Source organism: Giraffa tippelskirchi, chromosome 4 (genome assembly GCF_054371585.1).
Source record: "Giraffa tippelskirchi isolate mGirTip1 chromosome 4, T2T-mGirTip1v1.2.pri, whole genome shotgun sequence".
NCBI classification, from domain to species: domain Eukaryota; kingdom Metazoa; phylum Chordata; class Mammalia; order Artiodactyla; family Giraffidae; genus Giraffa; species Giraffa tippelskirchi.
Window position 1 is genome coordinate 10,805,857 of NC_137278.1, and position 26,904 is coordinate 10,832,760.

The following is a 26,904-nucleotide window of genomic DNA, read 5'->3' on the forward strand; positions in this document are numbered from 1 at the left end:
TGGTTATAACATTCAACAGTGCCAGATGATTTTAAAACAATCTTGTCATTGAAAAGAGTTCATCTTTGAAGGCTTATGTTTGATTTTGTGCACTAGTATAATTATTTCATAGTAAATAAATGTTAACGGTGCTTTAGTAAGTCTCTTTTAATCCAGGTTTAACATCCAATAAGAGATCATTTTTATTGTTATATTTTCAGTTATGTTCTAAGTATGTTTATATTCTTAAATGTTGATATTAAAATATTGAAATTTCTATTGCTGTTGACTGTTATTTAATACTTGAAGGTTTATGAAGCATCTGTAATCTCTTCTTCCTTGAAACGTAGGTATATTTTAAGCAACATATCCTTCTGAAATATCCAGCATATTTTTTGCCAATAGGAAAAGACTGTTCCTTGGAGGCACCAAACTTCAAATAGGAGTTAGAGTAGACTAACAATACACATACAATTCACACAGTTCTTTCTCTTCTTCCTGCCTCCTTCTTAAGTCACAAGACTCGAAGGAATAACATCCTGATCTTTAATATGAATTTTATATATATCTAGGTATATTAAATATTCATGTATTAAAAGTAGAATAAAGAAAATTAAATTTATGTATTTTTAGCAAATTTTGCATTGCTTCTTTTCACTGTTCCTAAAAGTTAGTAGTTTTTCTTCTTATTGAGGAGCAGAATTACAGAGATAAACCAAAGAATTCTCACCCACTCCTTTAAAAATTCCTTCTTTACTTCTGTCCCCCCAAAATATTTTTTTTTCCTGGATACTGATTTATACTTTATAGGCAACCCATGCATCTTTAAAATTTTTGAAGTGTATATAAATTTTACTGTCATGGAATATGATCCATGAAATATTTTAAGTGAAAAAGACAAGGTGAATAGTTTGTATCGTATAATTCCATTTTCATTTAAGAGAATCACCATATATTTGATCATGCAAAGAAAAAGGTTTGGAATGGTGTACAGTTGTCATCCTAGAGAATTGAGATGGTACTCATTGATAATATTCAATGACTACTGCCTCAGATAGGATTCCCCAGAAGCAGAACTTTAGATGAGGTTTCATGGGACAGTGACTTCCCTAGAAATAGTTTCAGGGAAACCTGGTAGAGAGTGAGGAAAAGGAAGCTGAGGCTAAGTAAGTGTAAAGCAAAGCCCCAAGGAGGACAACTTTGGCTCAGTCTTTCGAGGGAGTTCTGGAGCTTATACCTAAGTGCTGCCACTATCCGGGGCAAAGTAAGAAAGCAGAGACTTTATACTTCCCTCCCCATCCGTCATTGCTGAAGGAGCCCTCCTGATGGGGAGAGGCAGATAAACGTGCTGGCAACCTGATAGTAGCCCTCCTACAAGACCTGCAGGTGCTGGCTGTTGGGAATGAGAGCACCCCCTGTTGGGGGAGATGTAAATAGAGGAATGAAAGCAATTGAGCTATCACCCAAGTTATAGCAGTTTAAACAAGATGGAGAATTCTTTCTTATATAATAATCCAGTTTAAATAGTCCAGGGCTAGTGTGGTAACTCCACAGGGTTCCAGGCTCCTTTTGCTTTATTGCTCTAGCATCACTGGGTTATTGCCTGCATCTGCATGGTCCAAGATGCTGAACATTTTGTCCATATTCCCATTCACAAAAAGGAGAAAGATCGGAGGTAGAGGGCACATTACTTCTTCTAAGGACAAGTTCTGGAAGTTATACACATTACTTCAGCTCAAATCCGATTGGCCATAACTTGGTTACATGGCTACAACTGGATACCCAGAACAGTAGTTTTTACGGTTGACCTTAAGCTCTGTTGAAAATAGAGGAGTCTGTTATTATGCAGCCTTTTCTGTACGAGGAGAGAATGCATAATATAGGCCTATTACAAGGATGTTCATTTCTACTTCATAAGGATGTGGTTTGTTGACCTGTGTTTTTTTTTAGTTTCAGCAGCAAGCATCTGTTTTTTCTTTTAACTGTCACAGGTTGGGGTCTCCTGGAAGCAGAATTTGAGACAGAGTGTAATCTATGGGATGTTAAGGAATGTCCAGATGTTCAGCACCTGTGGAAGAGATGGGAAAGAGTTAGGATTTGGCAAGTAGAGAAGTTGAACTGTGATGTAGTCCTAAACCACATCTTGGCTGACTCCACAGGGAGCTCTGCAGCTAAAGTGGCCTTTTGGAATTGTTCTGCATTGGGCTGTCTCTTTGGTTAACTTATTTCACTTAGCATAATGCTTTCAATGTCCATTCAAATTGTCACCAATGGCAAAATTTTTTCTTTTTTTAATAGCTGAATAATGATCAGTTGTGTGTATTTATACACCACAGTTTCTTTATCCATCCATCCATTGATAGATGCTTAGGTTGCTTTCCTATCTAGACTATTGTAAATAATGCTGCAGTGAACATAGGGTTGCATATATCTTTTTGAGTTGGTATTTTTATTTCTTTTGGATGAATACTCAGATAAGGAATTGCTAGATAATATGGTAGTTCTATTTTTTAATTTTTGGGAAACATCTGTACTGTTTTTCATAGTCGCTGCACCTATTTACATTCCCACCAACAGTACACAAGGGTCCCCATTTCTCCATATCTTCATCAGTACTTGTATTTCTTGTCTTTTTGATAGTCATTCTAACAGATGATAAGTGATACTTCATTGTGGTTTTGATTTGTATTTCCTTGATGAAGGCATTTTTTCGTATACTTGGTAGCCCTGGTCTTCTTTGGAAAAAAGTCTGTTCAAATTTTCTGCTCATTTATAATCACTTTTTTTTTTGCTATTGAGTTGTATGAGTCCTCTCTATATTTTGGAGATTAGCCCCTTAACAGGTATATGGTTTGGAAATATTTTCTCCCATTTGCCTTTTCATTTTCTTGATGGTTTCCTTTGCTGAGCAGAAGCTTTTTAGTTTGATATAGTCCCACTTGTTTAATTTTGTTTTTGTTGCTTTTGTTTTTCATGTCAGATTCAAATAATCATCAACAAGACCTATGTTAAGGAGTTACCGCCTATGTTTTCTTCTAGGAATTTTATGGTTTCAGGTCTTATGTTCAAGTCTAATCCATTTTGAGTTGATTTTTGTGTATGGTGTAAAATAGTGGTCAAGTTTCATTCTTTTGCATATGGCTGTTCAATTTTCTCAACACCATATGTTAAAGAGACTTTTCCCATTGTTCATTCTTGGCTGCTTTGTCATATATGTGTGTGTGTGTGTGTGTGTGTGTGTGTGTGTTTGTGTGTGTATATATATGCCATATGTGTGTGGGTTTATTTCTGGGCTGTCCTTTTTACATATGTGTCTGTTTTTATGCCAAATTCCATACTGTTTTAATTACTATAGATTTTTAATGTAGTTTGAAACTAGAGTGCCTGATGCTCCAAATTTGTTCTTCTCTCTTTAGATTGTTTTGGCTGAGAATTTTTAAGTTGGGAGATAATGATAACAGTTTTGCAGTATAGAAGAGATGATTGGTGATGCTGCAGAAAGAGAACAGCTAGGCTGATGTCCTTAAATAATAATAGGGGATATGGGAGCTAACGCATAAATAGAGATGAGTGTAGTTCAGTCAAAGTAATAGAAGGGAGACTGAGAAGTGTGTATGGTTACAGGTGCAAGCAGGTTGGTGCAGATGTGGTTGGATGTCTGTGGAACCATACTTTGCTGATTGCTTCTTTTTTCAGTGAAATATAGAACAGTTGCCATCAGCTGCAAAGTGAGGATGGGGATGTGCTGTTGGATGTTGAGGAGCAAGGAGAGGTTGTGGCATAATGCTGTAGAGAAGTAAATGGTGAATGGACTCGGGAGATCTAGTGGAGTGCCCGGTTTGAGGTCATAAATTGAAAATGAGACCAGTCAGCTTGATTGTCTGTTTCTTCAGCGATAGTTAGCTGACCAGATGCAAGCTAAGAGTAGGTGTTTAATCAAGTAATAAAATGGGAATTGTTCATTTTGAAAGCTGTTTTCAGGAGATTAGTGACATGCATGGTATTTAGAATGTCAGCTTTTTACTTATGCCCATTTTTGGAAGGCTAAACTTAGTGACAGGTCATTTTATAAAGGAACAAGGCACGGCATTGTTCCAAAAAGGTTTCTTGGTTGAGAATTACAGGTCCTAATTTCAGCCAGTTAATGCAGAAAAGGAATTTATTGGAAGATTGTCAAGTACTTCATAGCACTTGATGAAAAGACTGGAGAATCTGGTCCAGAAAACAGGCAGGAACAAGAGACTTTGTCAAAAGGCCTGGAATTACTGCCAAAGTCATACCACCTGAAGAGAGCTGTATGCTTAGTGATACTGTAACAATCTGAGTGTGTTCCCCTAAAATACATACATTCAAATCCTAACTCCCAAAGGTGGTGTTAGTAGGTGGTACCTTTGGGAGGTGCCTATGTCATGAGAGTGGAACCTCACTGGTTAGTGCCTTGTAAAAGGGGCAACAGAGAGATCCCTTAGCCCCTTTCCATGTGTGAGGATACCACAAGAAGTGTGCACCCGGGAGAGAGTCCTCACCCGACCATGCTGGCACCCTTGTCTCAGACTTCCAGCCTCCAGCCCCATGAGAAATAAATGTCTGCTGTTTATAAGCCATCCAGTAGAATATTTTCTTATAGGAGTCCAAATGGACTAAGACAGATGCTGCTGCCACCCTTCTGAACCCTGCCTGTGCATCTGTTGCAGGAATGACTTCTGAACTTAATGATTTCTGGGTCTGGCTTTATCTCAAGGAACTTTAAAAAGATTACTCTGGCTCTTTGATCAAGAAGGCAGTAAGAGGTTCAGTAGTAGAAGTGGGGAGAAGTTGTGAGACTGCAGTATAAATGATATTGATTTAGATTAGGATAGTGACAAGAGAGAGAAAAAGAAATGGACAGATTCATGAAATAGCCCACTCGGTTGCTATTGAAATTCTTTTTTGGGGAAAAATTCTTCCTTTTCGTCCTCTTTTTCCTCCCTTTTCTCCTCCTCTTTTCCTACTTCTCTTCCTTCTTTATCTTTTAAATTCCAGACCTTTCTAGAGGTTTTGATGCAGTCTTGTCTTGCACAGTGTAACAAATCTAGCAGGTATTTCATAAAATCCTTAATTCATTAAGAAAAATTTTCTAAGCTCCACTACATACATTGAGTTGCTGAAGGAGGTTGCTAGTTGTAGTCCTTCTAGAAGTGAGTTCACATCTGCTGCCGCTGCTGCTAAGTCGCTTCAGTCGTGTCCGACTCTGTGCGACCCCATAGACGGCAGCCCACCAGGCTCTGCCATCCCTGGGATTCTCCAGGCAAGAGTACTGGAGTGGGTTGCCATTTCCGTCTCCATTGCATGAAATTGAAAAGTGAAAGTGAAGTTGCTCAGTTGTGTCCGACTCTTCGCGACCCCATGGACTGCAGCCTACCAGGCCCCTCCGTCAATGGGATTTTCCAGGCAAGAGTACTGGAGTGGGTTGCCATTGCCTTCTCCCAGTTCACATCTGGACACTCAGAAATGATTCTTTTCGGCTCACCAACCTTTTCTCTAGGTGTGGTGAATTGACATCACCTAATCTCACTTTCATCTAAACTTTTTTCCCCAGAACTCATTAGTCCCCTTCTTGGTTCTTTTATTATATAGTGGTTATTAAAATGGGCCAAATGCATACCCATTATTTTAAAACATAATGAGAAAGAAAATGGTATCTTTTTAAAAAATCCTCTTAAGACAGTGATTTTTATTTTTTATTTTTTTAATAAATTTATATATTTTAGTTGGGGGCTAATTACTTTACAATATTGTAGTGGTTTTTGCCATACATTGACATGAATCAGCCATGGGTTTACATGTGTTCCCCATCGTGAACCCCCCTCCCACCTCCCTCCCCGTCCCATCCCTCTGGGTCATCCCATTGCCCCAGAAGACAGTGATTTTTCATTGGAACTAATCATCAGAAATGGCTCAAATAATTTTTTAAGAAAAAGGAATCCCAACTCTCTTTAATCATGATATCTGAAAGTAGGTCCCGGAAATCTTTATTTTTTAAAAAATAAATATTCCAAGATAATCAGCCAGATTTAGGAACTATAGCTTAATGTTATTCAGATGAGCTTTACTCTTTTCAAGGATAAAGTTCTGCTTTCTTAATGTAAGATTTCCATTATAGATGACTATTTGGATTTCTCAGCTTAATTTTAAAATAAGGTTTTGAGATTAGTTTCATAAGATTAGGCTTCCCAGGTGGCTCAGTAGTAAGGAATCCAGATAGTTTTTTTTTTTTGAGGGGAGTGATGGAGGTGGATTCCATTCATTTTTCTTTTACCCTGTGTTGCTGTTGTTCAGTTGCTAAGTCATATCCAACTCTTTATGACCCCGTGAACTGCAGCACACCAGGCTCTTCTCTCCTCCACTGTCTCCCAGAATTTGCTCAGATTCATGCCCATTGAGTCAGTGATGGTATCTAACCATCTCATTCTCCGATGCCCCCTTCTGCTTTTGCCTGATGCTGAAGCTCCAATACTTTGACCTCCTGATAGGAAGAACGAACTCATTGGAAAAGACCCTGCTGCTGGGAAGGATTTACCCTGTGACTGTTCTGTAATTATACAGTTCTTCTTTCATCTCCCTAAGTATAAGAAACTTGTTCTCTGTATTACAAGAATATAGCCTTCTAAGCTTCAGCTTTGAGAAAGTTTGTATAAAGCTAGATCACTGCTTCTCAGACTTAATGTGTGTATATATCACTCGGGGAGCTTTTTAAAATGCAGATTCTGATTTAGTAGGTCTGAGAGGGAGCCTGAGGTTCTACATTTCTGGTGAGCTGTGCTGTGATGCTAATGTTTCTGGCCTGCAGATCTCATTTGAGTAGTAAGAAGTGAGATGATAGTTGTATTATTCTTTAAGCTTTCATCTTTGTGTGAGTTACTCTCATTTGGGGCATGTTTGGGGACTGTTTAGTTTGACCAAAGATTGGGAAGTCAGTTTTAAGAAGATTGGATTATGTAACCTTTTAATGCTTTTTTCCCCATATTCTTGAAGGTTTTAGTACTATATATAGCCTGAGGCTTTTAGTTTCAGGCTTTGGAACTAAATAAAAGAAGTGTCAAAAGTAGTATAATGTTTATTGAATCATTAAATGTGCAGCAGCAAAACTGGTTTATCTACTTTAGGTAGTCTGAACCACAAGAAGAGTATTTAGAGTAAGAGAGGAAGTGATACAATCTTGAAAATCATTTTTATATACGCAGGCTACATATACCTAAGGATTGGGGAATTTGTGTTTTGCAGAATCGAGAATGCTTCGGCTGTTAAATAGTATGTTAGAGCACTGGTTCTTAGTTAGGGGTGATTTTACCTTCCAGAGCACATTTGGTAATGCCCACAGGTGTTTGCAGTTGCCACGACAGGAAGGGTGGTAGTGGCGCTACTGTATCTAGTGGGTGCAGGCCAGGAATGCAGCTAAACACTCTAGAGTGCGCAAGAAAGCCACCCACAGCAAAGAATTATTTGGCCCCAGATGTGAGTAGTGCCAAGGTTGAGAAATCTATGTTAGAGAATCTTCACAAGTACTTGATTAATATTTGCATTAAAAATAATACAGACCCAGCAATCCCACTGCTGGGCATATACACCGAGGAAACCAGAATTGAAAGAGACGCATGTACCCCAATGTTCATCGCAGCACTGTTTACAATAGCCAGGACATGGAAGCAACCTAGATGTCCATCAGCAGACGAATGGATAAGGAAGCTGTGGTACATATACACAATGGAATATTACTCAGCCATTAAAAAAAAATACATTTGAATCGGTTCTACTGAGATGGATGAAACTGGAGCCCATTATACAGAGTGAAGTAAGCCAGAAAGAAAAACAATACAGTATACTAATGCATATATATGGAATTTGAAAGATGGTAACGATAACCCTATAGGCGAGACAGAATAAGAGACACAGATGCATAGAACAATTTTATGGACTCGGAGGGAGAAGGTGAGGGTGGGACGTTCTGGGAGAATAGCATTGAAACATGTATATTATCATATGTGAAACAGAACACCATTCCATGTTCGATGCATGAGACAAGGGCTCAGGGCCGGGGCAATGGGATGACCCAGAGGGATGGGATGGGGGTTCCAGGAAGGGGAGCACATGTAAACCCATGGCTGATTCATGTCAATGTATGGCAAAAACTATTACAATATTGTAAAGTAATTAGCCCCCAACTAAAATAAATAAATTTATATAAAAAAATAATAATACAGAAAGTACAAATAGAAAATACTGATCCACACACCAAATTTAACCAGTGTTAACATTTGTTGTCATTTTTGACTTTAGGCTTTTGATTTAAGCGCTATCACTCCATTATTTGGGGGGAAGTAATGCATAATTACTACTTTGAGTTCAAACAATGTAGAAAATTCAAGGTTGAAAGTAACGAAGCTGTCCCAGGTCTCACCATGCAGGAATTATTGACACGAGGTGAACATTAGCCCAGATATCTTTCCATGCATATATACAGAAGAGAAGTGCTTTTATAAAATTAAGGCCATACTGTGTATGAACTAAATGTTTTTCTTTTGAAAAATTTTAAATCTAGAGAAAATTAAATGGAATAGAATTATTAACCCCAGTATACTTATCACTAAGCTTCAACAATGATAGCCAATCTTACTTCATCTATATCCACACCCACTCCCCTGACCCTGAATATTTTGAAGCACATCGCAGACATCACAGCATTTCATCTGTAAATGTTTCAATACCTGTCTCTAAAACATGAGAACTCTTTTTTTTTTGAGACATTAGACATTATCAGACACAGTTAGTTTCCCTGATTCATTCTCTCTGCTTCTCCTTCTTTCTCTCTCTTGAATTGTTTTCTTCCAAATTGAGTTTTTTTTGTTTCTGATGAGATCGCATGTAATAGAAGAGCAGTAATTCTGCAAAGAAAGAGAAGTGGGTGCTGCATAGGCCGAAACATAAGCTATCTGCCACAAACAGTTTTTTGTGAATTTTGTTTTTTCTTTGAAGAATGTCTTAAACTATTTGGCAACTCCGTGTAAAATAACGAAATACTTTATTTCTCTCTTTTGCTGTGTTCATTTTTCAAGTCGTCTTTTCATCTTTTTCAGTATTTCTCTGAGATTGCTTCCCGCCTTGGTGTGTTTGCTATAGCGGTGGCCTCTGGGGACGAGTGGAGGAAGCTACCTGCAGGGATCAGTTAACTGGTGGTTAGCTTCTTGAGGGCTAGGAGCAAGTCTTACCTTACAACTTACCTTACCTAACAAGCAAGGTAACCTTTCTGCTTGTTGCCATTTCCATGTCCTCAGTATTTGTTGGATGCTTGTTATTCATCTTGAGGGGTTGTGCCGATATTGATTGGTATATTACCATTGAAACCATTTACAACGAAAAACTAAGTATGCTCATTTAGCTTCAACATATGTGCATGTTGACCATTGGTGACTCTTAATTCAGTTGTTAACCTTTGCTATCTGTACCTGTGGGCAGCCTCCATGCAAAGAAGTGAAGCAGGGAGGTAGTTCAGTGGTAAAGAGTCCACCTGCCAATGCAGGAGATGTGGGTTTGATCCCTGAGTGGGAAGATCCCCAGGAGAAGGAAATGGCAAACCCACTCCAGTATTCTTGCCTGGGACACCCCATGGACAGAGGAGCATGGAGGTCTACAGCCTATGGGGTTGCAAAAGAGTTGGACATGACTTAGCAGCTGAACAATAATGTGCATGTTGACTATAGGTAACTCTAATTCAGATATCTTTGATATCTGCGTCTGTGGGCGACCTCCATGTAAAGAGGCGAAGTAAGGAGCTCTGCTCCCTCCAGCCACAGTCTCTGGTTTCTTTTAACACTTACTCATGGCATGACCATATGTCCTGGTTTGCCTGATGCTGTCTTAAGTTTTTACAGTCTTGATGTCGTCCCTTTTCATTCACCAGATTGTCCCAGTTTAGATGGTAAATTAAGTGGTCATCCTACAATAAAGGTATTTAATGTGTGCCTGGCTCTCTTTGGAACACTTTATTTACATGCATTCTCATTTAATCTTCATGAAATCCTGAAGAGGCGAATCCTATTTCATCTACATTATACATATGGAGAAGTTGGGGCATAAAGAGGTTGAATAACTCGGCTAATGTCACACAGCTCTGTTTGCGTACTTAGTGACAGAGCCAGGGTTTGAGCACAGGCAGTTCAGCACCAGTGTCCTTAACCACTCTGCTGTGTCGCCTCCATGCTGGACCCAAATACATCTTTGTAGAACACATGCTGATGTATCAGAAGTCAGTCTCCTGATGGTTAATCTGCATATCTTTAGATCAGAAGTCTGGTGAAGCGTTAGGGAATTTGAGGGATCTCCTTGTCTTCACAATATACTTGTACCACTACACCAATCTGATTATAAACTTTTTCTTAGAAGAGTGAATATTTACCTTCATTCTCTGGGTGCCAGCTGTTTGGCATTCCTAGATGCTCACGTGATGAACAACTCCAGCTCTTGCAGATTCTTAAGTCTCTGCAACAGTCACCTTTTTCTTTCTTTCTTCTGGTCATCTTGGGTATCTTAAATTTACACACACACACACACACACACACACACACACACACACACACACACACACACACACACACACACACACACACACACACACACACACACACACACACACACACACACACACACACACACACACACACACACACACACACACACACACACACACACACACACACACACACACACACACACAATACCTCCAGCACCCAGAACAGGGCCTGCCGTATGGCACACACAGACTTTTTCCCAACTTTGATCAGTTCATTTTCTGGAATTGTGTGGGAACAATATTCAGAGCCCTCACACAAGGTGCTTTGAGGAAAGAGATTTCAGACAGCAACTGCTTTCAAGTCCCTTACAGTTTAGTAAGTGTAGATGAATAACTGGTATACGGCAGCTGAGCTATAATATGAGAGTAATTTAGAGTTCAAAGAAAAAAAGTTTCTGACAGTTTTGATCAGGAACATTTTGAGAAGATGGAGACACATAAGTCAGTCTAATGACTTCTAAATTGGCTAAAAAAAAAAAAAAAAAATTGCTGCATCCAGACTTGAAATTTGACAAGGGTAGAGGGCTGTAGAAGAATAAGATTTGATCAGCCCAAATGAGAGGACTCGGATCAGTTTGACACTTGATCCTCTCATGGAAACCCTCAGCAGTGTTGCTCTGTTTTTATGACATCACTGTCATCATCATGGCACATGGACCCTCTAGGTTGGTTGCAAGCAGTGGGAACTGATGGAGCCCCTCAGCAGCAAAGAATTTGATTTTTTTAAAATATGGAAGCCTTGTGTTATTTGATTTTTTTAAAAAAACCTTTTTAGTTTACTGTCTATTGATATATACAAGATTTTTTTTCTTTAATAAAACCAGTGTCTATTTTTATTTTAATATAATTGTATTTGCTTTTTTTTTTTTTACTTGATGTCTTAATAAGCAAAAGTATTTCCATTTGAATAGAATTTCTCACAGTGGTGAGATAGGGCAATATTTGTTATCCTTACCTTATAAATGAGTAATCTGAAGTTAGGTTAAACTGTCAGCTGAATGACTTGGGGGAAAATGGCACAATTGAGACTTGGGTCTTCAGAGTCCAGATCCAGTATATATCACCCAGCCTCATTTTAACCTACTAGATTAAACATTTTTATCAAAATGAAGAAGAACAATGAAAGTTGTGATTATCTCACATTATAACTCTTTGTTAATGAATGTCATTATAGAATCTAATTCAACATAATTAGTCTATTTCCATTTTTCAGTTGACAGGCTTATTAACACCACTTTGATGATTGTAGATCCAGTGAATTGTTCTGAAATGGAAGTCCTATAGGGGCTATAGGAGTCCTATAGGAGCTTCAGGGGCTTCCTTGGAACCTGTGTGCAGATTTGAAAAAGGCAGTCCTGGGAACTGTCTGGTGGTCCAGTGGTTAGGACTTGGGAGCTTTCACTGCTGGGGCCTGGGTGTGGCCCCTGGTCAGGAAACTAAGATGCCACAAGCCACGTGGCATGGCCAAAAAGAAAGAAAAAAGCAGTCTCTACTTTAATATGCTGTCTCGGTTTGTCATTAGTCTGGAAGAAGGGCCTGAGAAATTTGGTACCTGGGCATCTCCCTTACAATTGTCTTTCTGGGTAGATGGGTCAATCAGAAAAATGCATACCTGCAACCTGCAGTGGGCAGGTTCAGTGCCCACCAGACGCTGCCTTGGGAAATGAGTATCTGGATTTCAGTCTCTGCTCTGCTGCTTTTATGTAGTGCTTGAAAAGCAGCAGCCATGAATCCTATTTACATTTATCTACGAGGAGCTGGGGCTTCCCTGATGGCTCAGATGGTAAAGAACCTGCCTGCAATGCAAGAGACCTGCGTTCAGTTCCTGGGTCAGAAAGATCCCCTGGTGGAGGGCATGGCAAACCACTGCAGTATTCTTGCTTGGGGAATCCCATGGACACAAGAGCCTGGCGGGCTACAGTCATGGGGTCTCAAAGAGTCAGACACGACTTAGCGACTAACGGAGACAAAGTGATGAGGAGCTGGTTTGCTCTGTGTGTGTGTGTGTGTGTGTGTGTGTGTGTGTGTGGATATAGTCCATGGGGTCTCAAAGAGTCAGACATGACTGAGTGACTAATGTAGACAAACGGATGAGGAGCTGGTTTGGTGTGTGTGTGTGTGTTTGGGGTGTGTGTGTTTGTGTGTATGTATATGTTGAGCCTGGCAGGCTACAGTCCATGGGATCTCAAAGAGGCAGACATGACTGAGCAATTAACACAGACAAAGTGATGAGGAACTGATTTGGGGTGTGTGTTTGTGTGTGTGTGTGTGTGTGTGTGTGTGTGTGTGTTGTGCTTACAGACAGGCCCTCTTGCTGTTCCTATGTGTGTGTTGGGGGGGTTGGTGTGGTGTGTGTGTGTGTGTGTTGTGCTTACAGACAGGCCCTCTTGCTGTTCCTGTGTGTGTGTTGGGGGGTTGGTGTGGTGTGTGTGTGTGTGTGTTGTGCTTACAGACAGGCCCTCTTGCTGTTCCTGTGTGTGTGTTGGGGGGTTGGTGTGATGTGTGTGTGTGTTGTGCTTACAGACAGGCCCTCTTGCTGTTCCTGTGTGTGTGTTGGGGGGTTGGTGTGGTGTGTGTGTGTGTGTGTGTTGTGCTTACAGACAGGCCCTCTTGCTGTTCCTGTGTGTGTGTTGGGGGGGTTGGTGTGGTGTGTGTGTGTGTGTGTGTGTGTGTGTTGTGCTTACAGACAGGCCCTCTTGCTGTTCCTGTGTGTGTGTTGGGGGGTTGGTGTGGTGTGTGTGTGTGTTGTGCTTACAGACAGGCCCTCTTGCTGTTCCTGTGTGTGTATTGGGGGGTTGGTGTGGTGTGTGTGTGGGTGGTGCTTACAGACAGGGCCTCTTGCTGTTCCTATGTGTGTGTTGGGGGGTTGGTGTGGTGTGTGTGTGTGTTGTGCTTACAGACAGGCCCTCTTGCTGTTCCTGTGTGTGTGCTGGGGGGTTGGTGTGGTGTGTGTGTGTGTGGTGCTTACAGACAGGCCCTCTTGCTGTTCCTGAGTGTGTTGGGGGGTTGGTGTGGTGTGTGTGTGTGTGTGTTGTGCTTACAGACAGGCCCTCTTGCTGTTCCTGAGTGTGTGTTGGGGGGTTGGTGTGGTGTGTGTGTGTGTATGTTGTGCTTACAGACAGGCCCTCTTGCTGTTCCTGTGTGTGTGTTGGGGGGTTGGTGTGGTGTGTGTGTGTGTTGTGCTTACAGACAGGCCCTCTTGCTGTTCCTGAGTGTGTGTTGGGGGGTTGGTGTGGTGTGTGTGTGTGTTGTGCTTACAGACAGGCCCTCTTGCTGTTCCTGTGTGTGTGTTGGGGGGTTGGTGTGGTGTGTGTGTGTGTGGTGCTTACAGACAGGCCCTCTTGCTGTTCCTGAGTGTGTGTTGGGGGGTTGGTGTGGTGTGTGTGTGTGTTGTGCTTACAGACAGGCCCTCTTGCTGTTCCTGTGTGTGTGTTGGGGGGTTGGTGTGGTGTGTGTGTGTGTGTGTGTGTGGTGCTTACAGACAGGCCCTCTTGCTGTTCCTGTGTGTGTGTTGGGGGGTTGGTGTGGTGTGTGTGTGTGTGGTGCTTACAGACAGGCCCTCTTGCTGTTCCTGAGTGTGTGTTGGGGGGTTGGTGTGGTGTGTGTGTGTTGTGCTTACAGACAGGCCCTCTTGCTGTTCCTGTGTGTGTGTTGGGGGGTTGGTGTGGTGTGCGTGTGTGTGTGTTGTGCTTACAGACAGGCCCTCTTGCTGTTCCTGTGTGTGTGTTGGGGGGTTGGTGTGGTGTGTGTGTGTGTGTGTTGTGCTTACAGACAGGCCCTCTTGCTGTTCCTGTGTGTGTGTTGAGGGGTTGGTGTGGTGTGTGTGTGTGTGTGTTGTGCTTACAGACAGACCCTCTTGCTGTTCCTGTGTGTGTGTTGGGGGGTTGGTGTGGTGTGTGTGTGTGTGTGTTGTGCTTACAGACAGGCCCTCTTGCTGTTCCTGTGTGTGTGTTGGGGGGGTGGTGTGGTGTGTGTGTGTGTGAGATGCTTACAGACAGGCCCTCTTGCTGTTCCTGAGTGTGTGTTGGGGGGTTGGTGTGGGGTGTGTGTGTGTGTGTTGTGCTTACAGACAGGCCCTCTTGCTGTTCCTGTGTGTGTGTTGAGGGGTTGGTGTGGTGTGTGTGTGTGTGTGTTGTGCTTACAGACAGACCCTCTTGCTGTTCCTGTGTGTGTGTTGGGGGGTTGGTGTGGTGTGTGTGTGTGTGTGTTGTGCTTACAGACAGGCCCTCTTGCTGTTCCTGTGTGTGTGTTGGGGGGGTGGTGTGGTGTGTGTGTGTGTGAGATGCTTACAGACAGGCCCTCTTGCTGTTCCTGAGTGTGTGTTGGGGGGTTGGTGTGGGGTGTGTGTGTGTGTGTTGTGCTTACAGACAGGCCCTCTTGCTGTTCCTGTGTGTGTGTTGGGGGGTGTGTGGTGTGTGTGTGTGTGTGTGTGTGTGTGTTGTGCTTACAGACAGGCCCTCTTGCTGTTCCTGTGTGTGTGTTGGGGTGGTGGTGTGGTGTGTGTGTGTGTGAGATGCTTACAGACAGGCCCTCTTGCGGTTCCTCAGTCTACCAAGTACATTCCCGCCTTGTGCTGCTCCCTCCCCCGGGACCCTGAACCTCCCTGATCCTCACTTGGTGCACGCTGTCACTTTATGGGTCTCCCCTCCAGTGTTACCTTCTCAGAGGTCATCTCGCCTACTCCAACTAAAATACTACCCCCTCATCACACTTGCCTGGTGTTTTCTTCATAGTTCTTCTTAGCCACTTGTTGATATTGGTTTGTTCTGGATGGCTGACTGAGCGACTTTTGTCAGAGATGTCTCCGCTTTTAATATACTGTCTAAGCTTGTCATAGCTTTCCTTCCAAGGAGCAAGCGTCTTTTAATATCGTGGCTGCAGTCACTGTCCACAGTGATTTTGGAGCCCAAGAAAATAAAATGTCACTGCTTCTACTTTTTCCCTTTGCAAAAATCTAGGAATTACCCTCATTCTTTGATGTGATGATCGGGTAACCAAAGTCATATCTCAGTAAAGTTGTAACATATTTATTATATATATATATCTCCAGTTATTGCTGAAAGAAACAATAACTTCCTCTTTTGTTGAAAAGTTTATTGTTTTCTTTCTTTTGCTTCCAGCTTATTGCAGGAAAAACATGCAATTTAGGAAAGCAAAATTGTTACGGTATAAATCACCAGTATCTTTTGATGTTTTTTTAAAATTCTTCATATTACAATACAGATCAGGTAGACATGACTAACATTTGCTTGCTTGTCTAACAGTCTTCTCTCAGAATATGCTGAGATGCTGGGTTTTGGGTGGCCTCAAATGATTTCCATAGTACCCATTTTTAGCTTTCTGCCTCCGTGACCTTTGACTCCTGCCGCCTTTGTGGTTAAGAAGGACAAGTCTGTGTGGCCTGCACCTCTTTACCTATTGAACAGGAGTAGTACCCTGGTTAGGAGTAGCACCTTAGTCGGTGACTGAGACTCCTGCCTGAACGTCTCACTCCCTCTTGAGTTGCTGTGTTGTGAGTAAAGGACCCTTGACCTCAGGCTTCGTTGTGTCTGACCGCTGACTCTGGGCTTTCCATCCAGGATGGCGTTTATGATTTATTAGCCTCAGGCTGCTCCAGGTTGTGTTTGCTCACATCATTCTCCAGGGCATAAATATTTGTTTCTTTCATTTTGTATAGTTTTGTGTTTCTTGCCCCATTAGCTTCACAGATAATTTTTTGCGTGTATCTTGTTGATCGTTGTTCTTTTTAGACGGCCGCCTGAGCTACTGACTTTCCTTCCTTTCTGTTAGGCTGTGTGCTGTGTCCCAGTTAAATAAGTACTGAAATTTTCATATGCGTACGTATTAGGTAAACACTTCTGTTTTTCTGCATTTGGTAGGCAAAATAGTATCTTTATAGCCTCCTGGACAATATCTTACAAGTGGCCTTCCGGTTCTGTGTGAGTGTATCACCACTGTTCCATGCCCTAACTCCTTTGGATTTTTTTCTTAACCTCTCTTTGCCCTTAGTTCATCCAATTTCTATCTGTATTGAACCATGAGAAGCTTGGTACTTGGGCATTTCTCTTACAGTTGTTACTATACCTTAGAACGTAACTGCAATCACATGTTGGAATAAGTCAGAAAAAATAGTTCTCAGAAAATAATTTGTATATAATTTAGGATATTTTTCTGCTGTCTTTGATAGATGAAGGTGCTTTGCACCCTGGTTCCTATTATAGGAATGCCATCTGCACCAAGCTTCTTGTTCCTTTTTCATTGAATATAGCAAAGCCATCATCATCGCCCCCACATAAACACATTCAACATTTATTTGTACTTGGTATTTTTCAATTTATGCTCTGTTTTGAGTGCATTTGTAACAATTTTACAAGGAACAATTTTAAAGTACATTATAATTCACAAGGCAATCTTATATCCATTAGTTCATTTTATTGTCCAACAGCTTTATGAGGAAGCAATTATTAATATTTCATTTTATAGCTGAGAAAACATGTATTTGTTTTCTCAGACATCAGAAAAATACTGATGGTTAATTATATAGCCATTTCCTCTCTTTTACCTTCTTAAAAATCTGAATGCATAAGAAAATGATCCCTTTCCTACCATGTGATTTCTATAAGTATCTTCTCTACTTTGTCAGAATGAATCTTTTTATTATATTTTCACTTCCTGTGCACTTCCATTCTTCCCTGAGTCTGTGTCCCTTTTAAGTCTAATCACAGGGTCATATCCTATCTTTTTGAAACATCACTAAGCTGCAGAATAATAATGATGGTGATATTATACATTATATAGTGTTTTCAGACTTCTTTCACACCTGTCTTTCACAACAGCTATCTGAGGTAGGCAGAACAAGTGTAAATTGCCTGTTTTTGTGGATTAAAAACCTGCAACTCAAAGTGTTAGCTAAAGTTACTTGTGTGTTTACAATCACAAAACTAGGAAGTATTTGAAACAGGAATGCCTCTTTTGTCTGAGCCTGGAGCCCTTCCACGCTGTTGCTTCCTGTTATAATAGATTCCTGTCATTTTCTCTCCGCATTTCCTTCATGCTTTCATATTGCCCACCATTTACCTAGAGTGAAATCCAGAGTAGCAGTTTCTCTTGTAGCTTTGTCAAGACTTGCTAGGAAAAGAAATTGTAAATAAAGCAGGTTAATAATATGCCAGATGCTCTGTACTTAGGTCTTTGAGCATCTGGTCCTCTTTTGCTCCTGTGCCCATGTTATCATATGTTAGGACCGTGCTGTGTAGGGATTGGTGTCCCAGGGCTGCTGTAACAAGCTACCTCCAAACCACATGGCTTAAAGCAAGAGACACTTGTGCTTTCACACTGCAGGAGGCCATCGGTCCAAAATCAGGGTATTGGCAGAATGGGTTCCTTTGTAGAAGCTCAGAGGGAGAATCTGTACCTTGCCTTTTCTGTCTCACTTCTGGTGAATCCTTGGCTTTGTATTCAGTCAGTTCAGTCGCTCAGTCGTGTCCGACTCTTTGCGACCCCACGGACTGCAGCACGCCAGGCTTCCCTGTCCATCACCAACTCCCGAAGCCTGTTCAAACTCAAGTACATCGAGTCGGTGATGCCATCCAACCATCTCATCCTCTGTTGTCCCCTTCTTCTCCCACCTTCAATCTTTCCCAGCATGAGGGTCTTTTCACATGAGTCAGTTCTTTGCATTAGGTATTCAAAGTATTGGAACTTCAGCTTCAGCATCAGGCCTTCCAATGAATATTCAGGACTGAGTTCTTTTAGGATTGACTGGTTTGATCTCCTTGCAGTCCAAAGGACTCTCAAGAGTCTTCTCCAACACCACAGTTCAAAAGCATCAGTTCTTCTGCTTGTATTAATAGCTGTGTAATTCCAGTCTCTGTCTCTTTCTTCATTTGGCTCTCTTCCCTCTGTGTCTGTGACTCTGCATGGCATTCTCCTCTCTGTGAGTGTCTGTCTCTGCATCTCTTTTCCTCAGCTTATAAAAACACGAGCCATATTGGATGAAGGGCTCGCTCTGTTCCAACAGGACCTCATGTTAACTTACATCTTAATTGTATCCCCAAACACACTGTTTCCAAATAAGTTCACATTGATAGGTACAAGGGTTAAGGACTTCAACATATCTTTGGTTGGTGGCACAATCCCGCCCATAACAAAATATATCCTTTTCTTTGTCTCTGCTTTTATTGTTACCCATGTGATATGTTTATACATATACTTCCATAAACATTTATAGAACTAGCCTTATTTATAGGTTACCATATGGATTTTCCCTCGCATAACTGATACAGATATGTATATATTTCATTCATAAGTCTGAATTTGCCATCTACTTTGTAGTAAACCAGTGAAATTGTGTTTGATACTTTGTATTAAAATTTCTATTATCCATGGTCTATTAATACCACAAACATTGGAGACAATGCAGCTGCTGCTGCTAAGTCACTTCAGTCGTGTCCGACCCTATGCGACCCCATAAACGGCAGCCCTCCAGGCTCCCCCGTCCCTGGGATTCTCCAGGCAAGAACACTGGAGTGGGTCGCCATTTCCTTCTCCAATGCATGAAAGTAAAAAGTGAAAATGAAATCACTCAGTCGTGTCTGACTCTTAGCGACCCCATGGACTGCAGCCTACCAGGCTCCTCCATCCATGAGATTTTCCAGACAAGAGTACTGGAGTGGGGTGCCATTGCCTTCTTGGAGACAATGACAACTGGTTTATATCATATGGACTTTGTCTTATAATTTTGCTCTTTTGTATTGATCTTCTATTAACCCTCGGTGTCAAGATTATGTTAGCTTTATTAAAATTAATGCTGGAAGGGAAGTATATTCAGTGTTACATTTTTTAAGCATTTGATAAAACTTGCTTTTGAAACCACCTGAGTCTGGTGTTTGTGCTCCTTCTTCCTTTTCTTATATGTAATAAATGTATGGCTCAGTGAATTTTCACTGTGTTAACTCCGGGTCAAGAAATAAAATATCTTTAGCATCCCTCTTATTTCCTGCCTCCTTGCTAAAAGTAACCACTCTCTTGATCAGCGTGTCAGTACCTTAAGTCTATTTTTATCTGTTTTGTGCCTTGTGTATTGGAGTCATATGATATGTGTTCTTTTGGGTCTGCTTCTTTTCACTCGACATTATGCTGGATCCATCTGTGTTACTGCAGGTGGCTGTAGTGTGTTCATTTTCATTATACTCTAGTCTGTCTGTATAGCCAGTCTGTCATGCATTAGAAGGGCCTTCCTCTCTCTCTGAAAACATGCAAACCACGCACAGGATGTGATTAAGCAAAGACCAGAGATATATCTTTTTAAAAATCGATTAGTTCACCGGTACCTCCAGCTTCAAACCCCAGTGTTTATTGTAACCTTTTCCCTTTCCATGTTTGTGTTTCCTTTGTCTTACAGAGAGAACTCTGGGTCCCCTCTTCCCTGACAGATTTTCTTTTATTTTTTCTTTGTAAATTTTATTTATTTGGCTGTGTCAGATCTCAGTGGCAGCACATGGGATCTTTTGTGGCAGCACGTGGGATCTTTTGTGGCAGCACGTGGGATCTTTTGTGGCAGCACGTGGGATCTTTTGTGGCAGCACGTGGGATCTTTTGTTACGGCCTCCCTGGGGTCTCTGGTTGCAGCATGCGGGCTTAGTTGCTTCACAGCCTGTGGGACCTTAGTTCTCCCATCAGGGACTGAACCGTTGTCCTCTGCATTGCAAGGCAGATACTTAACCTCTGGACCGCCAGGGAAGTCCCTCGATTTTCTTATTTGATGAATCCCCTGTGTACGACAAATCTCTTTCCACCTTTGAACTCTTCCATGTGGAGATGCCCTCCTCACCCTGCTCAGGCTCTCATTGCCCCTGCCAGTGCCCCCTCGTGGTAACACTCCTCAGTGCTCCCAGGCTCCGTCATCCCACGCACGCTGGCCCTTAGGATGGATGTGGATGGTCTCCTCGCAGTCTGTGCTCTGGTACCCAGCAGGCCACCCCCTGTGTGGTCATCTACTGTCCTCTGCCCTACCTCAGGCTGTAGGACTGGACCGTCTGGGAATCAGAGAGGGCTTCTCTAGCTTCTTAAGTTTCACTTTAATGTTTCTGGCTGTGGGGTTTTTTCTTTCTTTCTTTTTTTCTTTAACATTCTTCAAGTCCTTTTAGTTTGAGGTCTTATATTTTCTCTAATTCTGGGAAGTTTATAGAAGTTTATCTCTGCAAGTATTTTATCACCTTCATATACTTTTTTTCTCTTCTATATATTCTGTGATGTGGATGTTGATGTCCTTCATTTCTCTATTCCTTATCTCTTAAATTTTCCTTTGTGTATGTTATGTCTTCCTGGTGTCTTCTAGCAGAGTACCTTAAACCTGGTGTTTTAGCTTGTTAATTTGTTCAGCTGTATCCTTTCTGCTCTTCAATCTGTCCGTCTCTTAAGTGTATTTCCTTGGTTATATTTTTCATACACAGTATTTTTATTTGCTTCATTGTGATATTTTCTTCTTGCTTTGTATCTAATATCCTTTCTTATTGAATTTATTTTGAACTTTTATTTTCTGATTTTCTCCTGTGAACTCCTGTGTCCTGAATCCTCAGGACACCTTAGCTCATGAACTCTGAGGAGGGGTGGAGAAAGTCCAGTTTGCGCCTCATTTGTGCATCATCTTCTGGGTTTGAAGAGTGAAGCCAAGGTAGGGGAGTCGCCTGGGGGAGATGACTTACCCAGGGTCACTGTAGTGTGGAATCCCTTCCCAGGCTCTGCACTTTTCTGGGTCTGTTTCCCTTTGTTAAGACCACCTAGCGCATGGAGTGTAGAAAGAGGTGGTGGGAAGAGGAAACTTGTGAACGTGTAGGGACCATGCAGTGACGTCCACACGTGTTCTAAACTACTTGTCCACCAACTGACTCCACCGCCACCCACATGTTACCCTGCAGCCCCTCAACAGATCTAGGCTTGCTGACAATTTTCCTGCCTTGCAGCCACAGTTGTCTGAGCCTGTTGGAGGGAAAAATATTTGCCAAAATAACTGTACCACACCCTAACTCCCATCTCTGGTGTCTGGTCCTTGTCTTCCCTGCCTATTTTTTCACCCTGTACTGGGACTGAATTTCCCTTTGTTGTACCAGGGATTTCTGTGTGTGAACACAAATGATTTTTTTTTCCTTTAAAATAGGTTCATGCTATATATATGATCTAGCAACTTGCTGTTTTTAAAATGGCTACATGATTGATTACACAGGAAGGTAGCTTGGATTCAATAGTAAATAGCTTTAAAATATATGTGTGTGTAAGTGTATGAGTATGTGTGTGTGTCTGGTTTTATATCCCTTTTATAATGAACTATATATATTATTGCCTTATCATCTTAAGTATAATTGTAAGTTAGTAATACGGTAGAGTGTAGTCATTCATGTTCTGTGAAGTACTTAGCCATTTCCCTCTTTTTTTTTTTTTAGTTTCTTAATAGCTTTTAAATATTATGATGCTGAAATAAACCTGTTATAGACAAAGGGTTTTCCATTTGTATTAATAGGATTTTTTTCCAGGATGGATTACAGAATGGATCAAATAGATAAATAGGTTAAAGGATTTTTTTATTCTTAACCATGTAGAGGAGTGCCTGAAACATTTTAGGCATTCAAATAGTGTTTATTGGATGGAACAATATTATAAAAGCTGCTTTTTAATATGGATGTACCAATTTTGATTCCCATACACAAGATGAGATTGTCTGTTCTGCATCATCCTATAATTTTTGGATGATTTGATTGTAATCAGAAGATGTCTCTAGCTTTAAAAAAACTGCTATCAGATAATATATGTAAGGTCTATTTCTCTTTTATTTTTGCCTGCTTGATAAGTGGACACATGTTTTCTTGCAGAACTGAATTTTCTCTTAAAGAAATCATGTCCTCTGGAGGTGCTGAAGATGACATCCCACAGGGAGAGAGGAAAACAGTGACAGATTTTTGTTACCTTCTGGATAAATCTAAGCAACTGTTCAATGGGTTAAGGTCAGTGGACTCTTGATGCCTTAAACTTTTATCTAGTTCTGTATCTTTTTTTCCCCATGGCTGATATGTGGTAAATTTCTGAAATTATGGATAAAATGTTATATAAATATCTGTACTAGAAATGATTGTGCTTTTTGTTGTTGTTTCATTCTCAAATGAAAAAACAATAGGAGAAGAGTATATCTTATACTGTCTTACTCCAATTGAGTGAGCTGTTTTTTAAGATGGTTTTGTTTACATTACTCCACATCATACCTGTTTTACATCTGATCTTACACTTTGTAATATCTAAGGAGCCTGGGATGCATATACAAGTGAACCTGGGGCCTCTCTTCTGTTACATCTTTGTTGTGTACTTGGTTATTTGCTTACATGTTTTATCCTTTCTTTTTCTTAGGATAAGGTATCTAAAGTAATGATGGAGTTTTTTCAAGATAGTGTCTTTCTTTAGTTGTGCATACCCTGACTACTAGCAGAAGCTATATGCACTTTTGTCAAAATGTGTCTTTGATTGTGTATTCTTGTGGGTGGCAGGTAAATAATTTTGTACCATTTTGTATTATTTAAATTGTTTAGCTGTATTTTCAGTTCATGAGATTCTTAAGATACTGATTTACTTCAGACTTAAAGCTTCATTCTATAGGTAAAATACCAAGGATAAATAGTTGTGGGGTTTTTTTGGAAACTTTATATGGGAGTGAATAATTGTAAAGATAGTGAGTTATTTTTGTTTATAATTATTTTTTGTTGAAGTATAGTTGATTTACAGTGTTGTATTTAGTGAGTTATTTTTAATCTGCAGTTTATTTCTGGATAAAAATGCAATCTTCTTTTCACATACTTTATAATTGTAGTCTGCTATTTGGAATTGTACTGGAGGAGTTTATTTTAAAGAATTTATCTTTAAAAAACATTTACAGTCAAAAAGATAATACAGGGTCGTCAAATGAGTCCTCCATGACCACTTTGTCTAAAGCTCTGCTTTCAGTTGCCCTCTCAGCTCTGTATTCATTTAATCTTCTACATAAGAGTCATCACTACCTCAAGTTATCTTACTTATCGCTTATGACCAGTGCTCTGTGTGTCGCTGTTTCTCAGGTGTGTCACAAACATTTGTTAAATGAAGGGGTCCAGAGACAGTGTTCTTAACTCCTGCACTGTGCTGCTTCCTGTTTTGTGCTGCAGAAGAGGTCCTTGAGATCAGCTTTTTTCTTTTGCTTTATAGATTCATTGCATTTTTTTAAAGAATTATTTTCTTTCACTATTATAATTCAAAAAACAACCCCTGTAGGCCCAGGTTTCAAGTCTTTTTTTTCTAGAATGTTGTAGAACTTTTAAATTGCATACTTTAAGTTTTTTTTTCTTTGTTCCACTTCATTATCCAGGTATATCTTGTTTTTTCAACATTTACTTGGCCTCCAGTATGTACCATATTCTATATTAGGTACAGATAATTTAAAAATAAAACTGACAGTCCCTGCCCTCAAATAATCTATGAGGAAATTATAAAAATACAGAATAGAGAAAAAAAAAACAACCTTCAAGCCCATGGCCACATTCTACTCAATGCTAGCCTCAGATTTACCCTGTTAAGCAAATTTCCTACATATCTCCATAAGCATTGATAGATTTAAGGAATAAGAAAGCATTTAAAAGTTTGCATGAAAATCCCTACCAAACTTATGACATGTGCCTCTCAAACTCCTTCTTCTCAACTTTTAAAACATTATCATTGTTATAATAACTCTGACACCTTCATTTATGTAGTAACATGTATCAGTACTGTGTTCCTTTTATTAGACATTAATGTACCCCTGTACAGATATGTTTATCCAGTCATGAGTTGTTGAACATTTAAGTTATTTTGTACTCTTTGGCTGTTATGAGTAATACTGCATGAACATTTGAGTATAAGGTTTTGCGTGGACATGTGTTTTCAGTTCTCTTGAATACATATACCTCAGAGTGAAAATGCTGGCTCATATGGTACTCTAAGTTTAACCTTTTGAGAAACTTCTACTGTTTTTCAAGGAGGCTATACCACCAGCAATGTATGGGATTCCAATATCTCCACATCCTCCAACACTTGTTATTGTCTGTCTTTATGATGATAGCCATCCTAGTGTGGGAGAAGACAATGGCACCGCACTCCAGTACTCTTGCCTGGAAAATCCCACGGATGGAGGAGCCTGGTAGGCTGCAGTTCATGGGGTTGCTAAGAGTTGGGCACGACTGAGCGACTTCACTTTAACTTTTCACTTCCATGCATTGGAGAAGGAAATGGCAACCCACTCCAGTATTCTTGCCTGGAGAATCCCAGGGACGGGGGAGCCTGGTGGGCTGCCATCTGTGGGGTCACACAGAGTCAGCCACGACTGAAGCGACTTAGCAGCAGCAGCAGCAGCAGCATCCTAGTGTGTGTGAAATGGTATCTCCTTATGGCTTTGTTTTGCATGTCCCTAATGCTCAAAATTCTCCAAGCCAGGCTTCAGCAGTACGTGAACTGTGGTTTACGTTCAAGCTGGTTTTAGAAAAGGCAGAGGAACCAGAGATCAAATTGCCAACATCCGCTGGATCATCAAAAAAGCAAGAGAGTTCCAGAAAAACATCTATTTCTGCTTTATTGACTATGCCAAAGCCTTTGACTGTGTGGATCACAATAAACTGTGGAAAATTCTGAAAGAGAAGGGAATACCAGACCATCTGACCTGTCTCTTGAGAAACCTGTATGCAGGTCAGGAAGCAACAGTTAGAACTGGACATGGAACAACAGACTGGTTCCAACTAGGAAAAGGAGTGCGTCAAGGCTGTATATTGTCACCCTGCTTATTTAACTTATATGCAGAGTACATCATGAGAAATGCTGGGCTGGAAGAAACACAAGCTGGAATCAAGATTGCCGGGAGAAATATCAATAACCTCAGATATGCAGATGACGCCACCCTTATGGCAGAAAGTGAAGAACTAAAGAGCCTCTTGATGAAAGTGAAAGAGGAGAGTGAAAAAGTTGGCTTAAAGCTCAACGTTCAGAAAACTAAGATCATGGCATCTGGTCCCATCACTTCATGGGAAATAGATGGGGAAACAGTGGAAACAGTGGCAGACTTTGTATTTTTGGCTCCAAAATCACTGGTGATGGTGATTGCAGCCATGAAATTAAAAGACGCTTACTCCTTGGAAGGAAGGTTATGACCAACCTAGATAGCATATTTAAAAGTAGAGACATTACTTTGCCAACAAAGGTACGTCTAGTCAAGGCTATGGTTTTTCCAGTGGTCATGTATGGATGTGAGAGTTGGACGGTGAAGAAAGCTGAGAGCAGAAGAATTGATGCTTTTGAACTGTGGTGTTGGAGAAGGCTCTTGAGAGTCCCTTGGACTGCAAGGAGATCCAACCAGTCCATCCTAAAGGAGATCAGTCCTGGGTGTTCATTGGAAGGACTGATGTTGAAGCTGAAACTCCAATAGTTTGGCCACCTCATGCGAAGAGCTGACTCATTGGAAAAGACCCTGATGCTGGGAAAGATTGAGGGCAGGAGGAGAAGGGGATGACAGAGGATGAGATGGTTGGATGGCATCACCGACTCAATGGACATGGGTTTGGGTGGACTCCGGGAGTTGGTGATGGACAGGGAGGCCTGGTGTGCTGCGGTTCATGGGGTTGCAAAGAGTCGGACACGACTGAGCGACTGAACTGAACTGAACTGAACGATTAACGATGTGAGCATCTTGTCATGTGCTTATTAGCCATTTTTATGTCTTCTTTGGAGAAAATGTTTATTCTAATCCTTTGATCATTTTTCAAATAGATTTATCTTTTTAGTCATTTTCTATATATTGTGGATACAAGTCCCTTGTGATGTGTAATGATTTGCAGATATAAGTTTTCCCATTCTGTGGTTATCTCATCAATTTCTTAATGGTGTCCTTTGAAACACAAATGCTTTAATTTTAATAAAGTCCAACTTGTCATTCTCTTTCATCACTTGTACTTTTGGTGTCACATCTAAGAAATCATTGCCTAACCTGAGGTCACTGAAATATTTTCTTCTAATAGTTTTGTGGTTTTAGCTCTTACACTTTGATATGTGAACCATTCTGTGTTAGCTTTTGTATATGATATGAGATCATAGGCATTTCTTTGTGAGAGAACATATTTTTACAGTTGATTGTATTTCATTCGTTTTTTTTCTTTGTTTGTTCCTTGTTTCTCCTTACCTGTTCATACTTGTAATGCTTAGATCAAATTTCCAATTTAAATCCTGTAGAACCTCTGCTCTCTTTTGATTTTCATCTCTATTCTTTTTCTCAGCATTTTTAG

The 26,904-nt window shown here is 40.7% G+C and overlaps 1 protein-coding gene across 14 annotated transcripts in view; it reads left to right on the forward strand.

Annotated features, from left to right (window-relative positions):
• The window catches only part of SCAI (suppressor of cancer cell invasion), a 110,316-nt gene that overhangs the window by 36,266 nt on the left and 47,146 nt on the right, over positions 1–26,904 (forward strand). For 7 of the 14 annotated variants that reach the window (XR_014081826.1, XR_014081825.1, XR_014081824.1 and 4 more), the window contains exon 3: positions 22,453–22,584. Coding sequence is in view for 6 of the 14 variants with exons in the window: in XM_081588621.1 (XP_081444747.1) it covers positions 22,453–22,584 (132 nt within the window). In the remaining 8 variants the exon portion in view is untranslated. Of the gene's footprint in view, positions 1–9,092; positions 9,254–9,775; positions 9,809–10,296; positions 10,316–21,165; positions 21,261–22,431; positions 22,585–26,904 lie in introns of all 14 variants that reach the window. The other 7 variants (XR_014081821.1, XR_014081822.1, XM_081588622.1 and 4 more) reach the window with 4 other exon arrangements.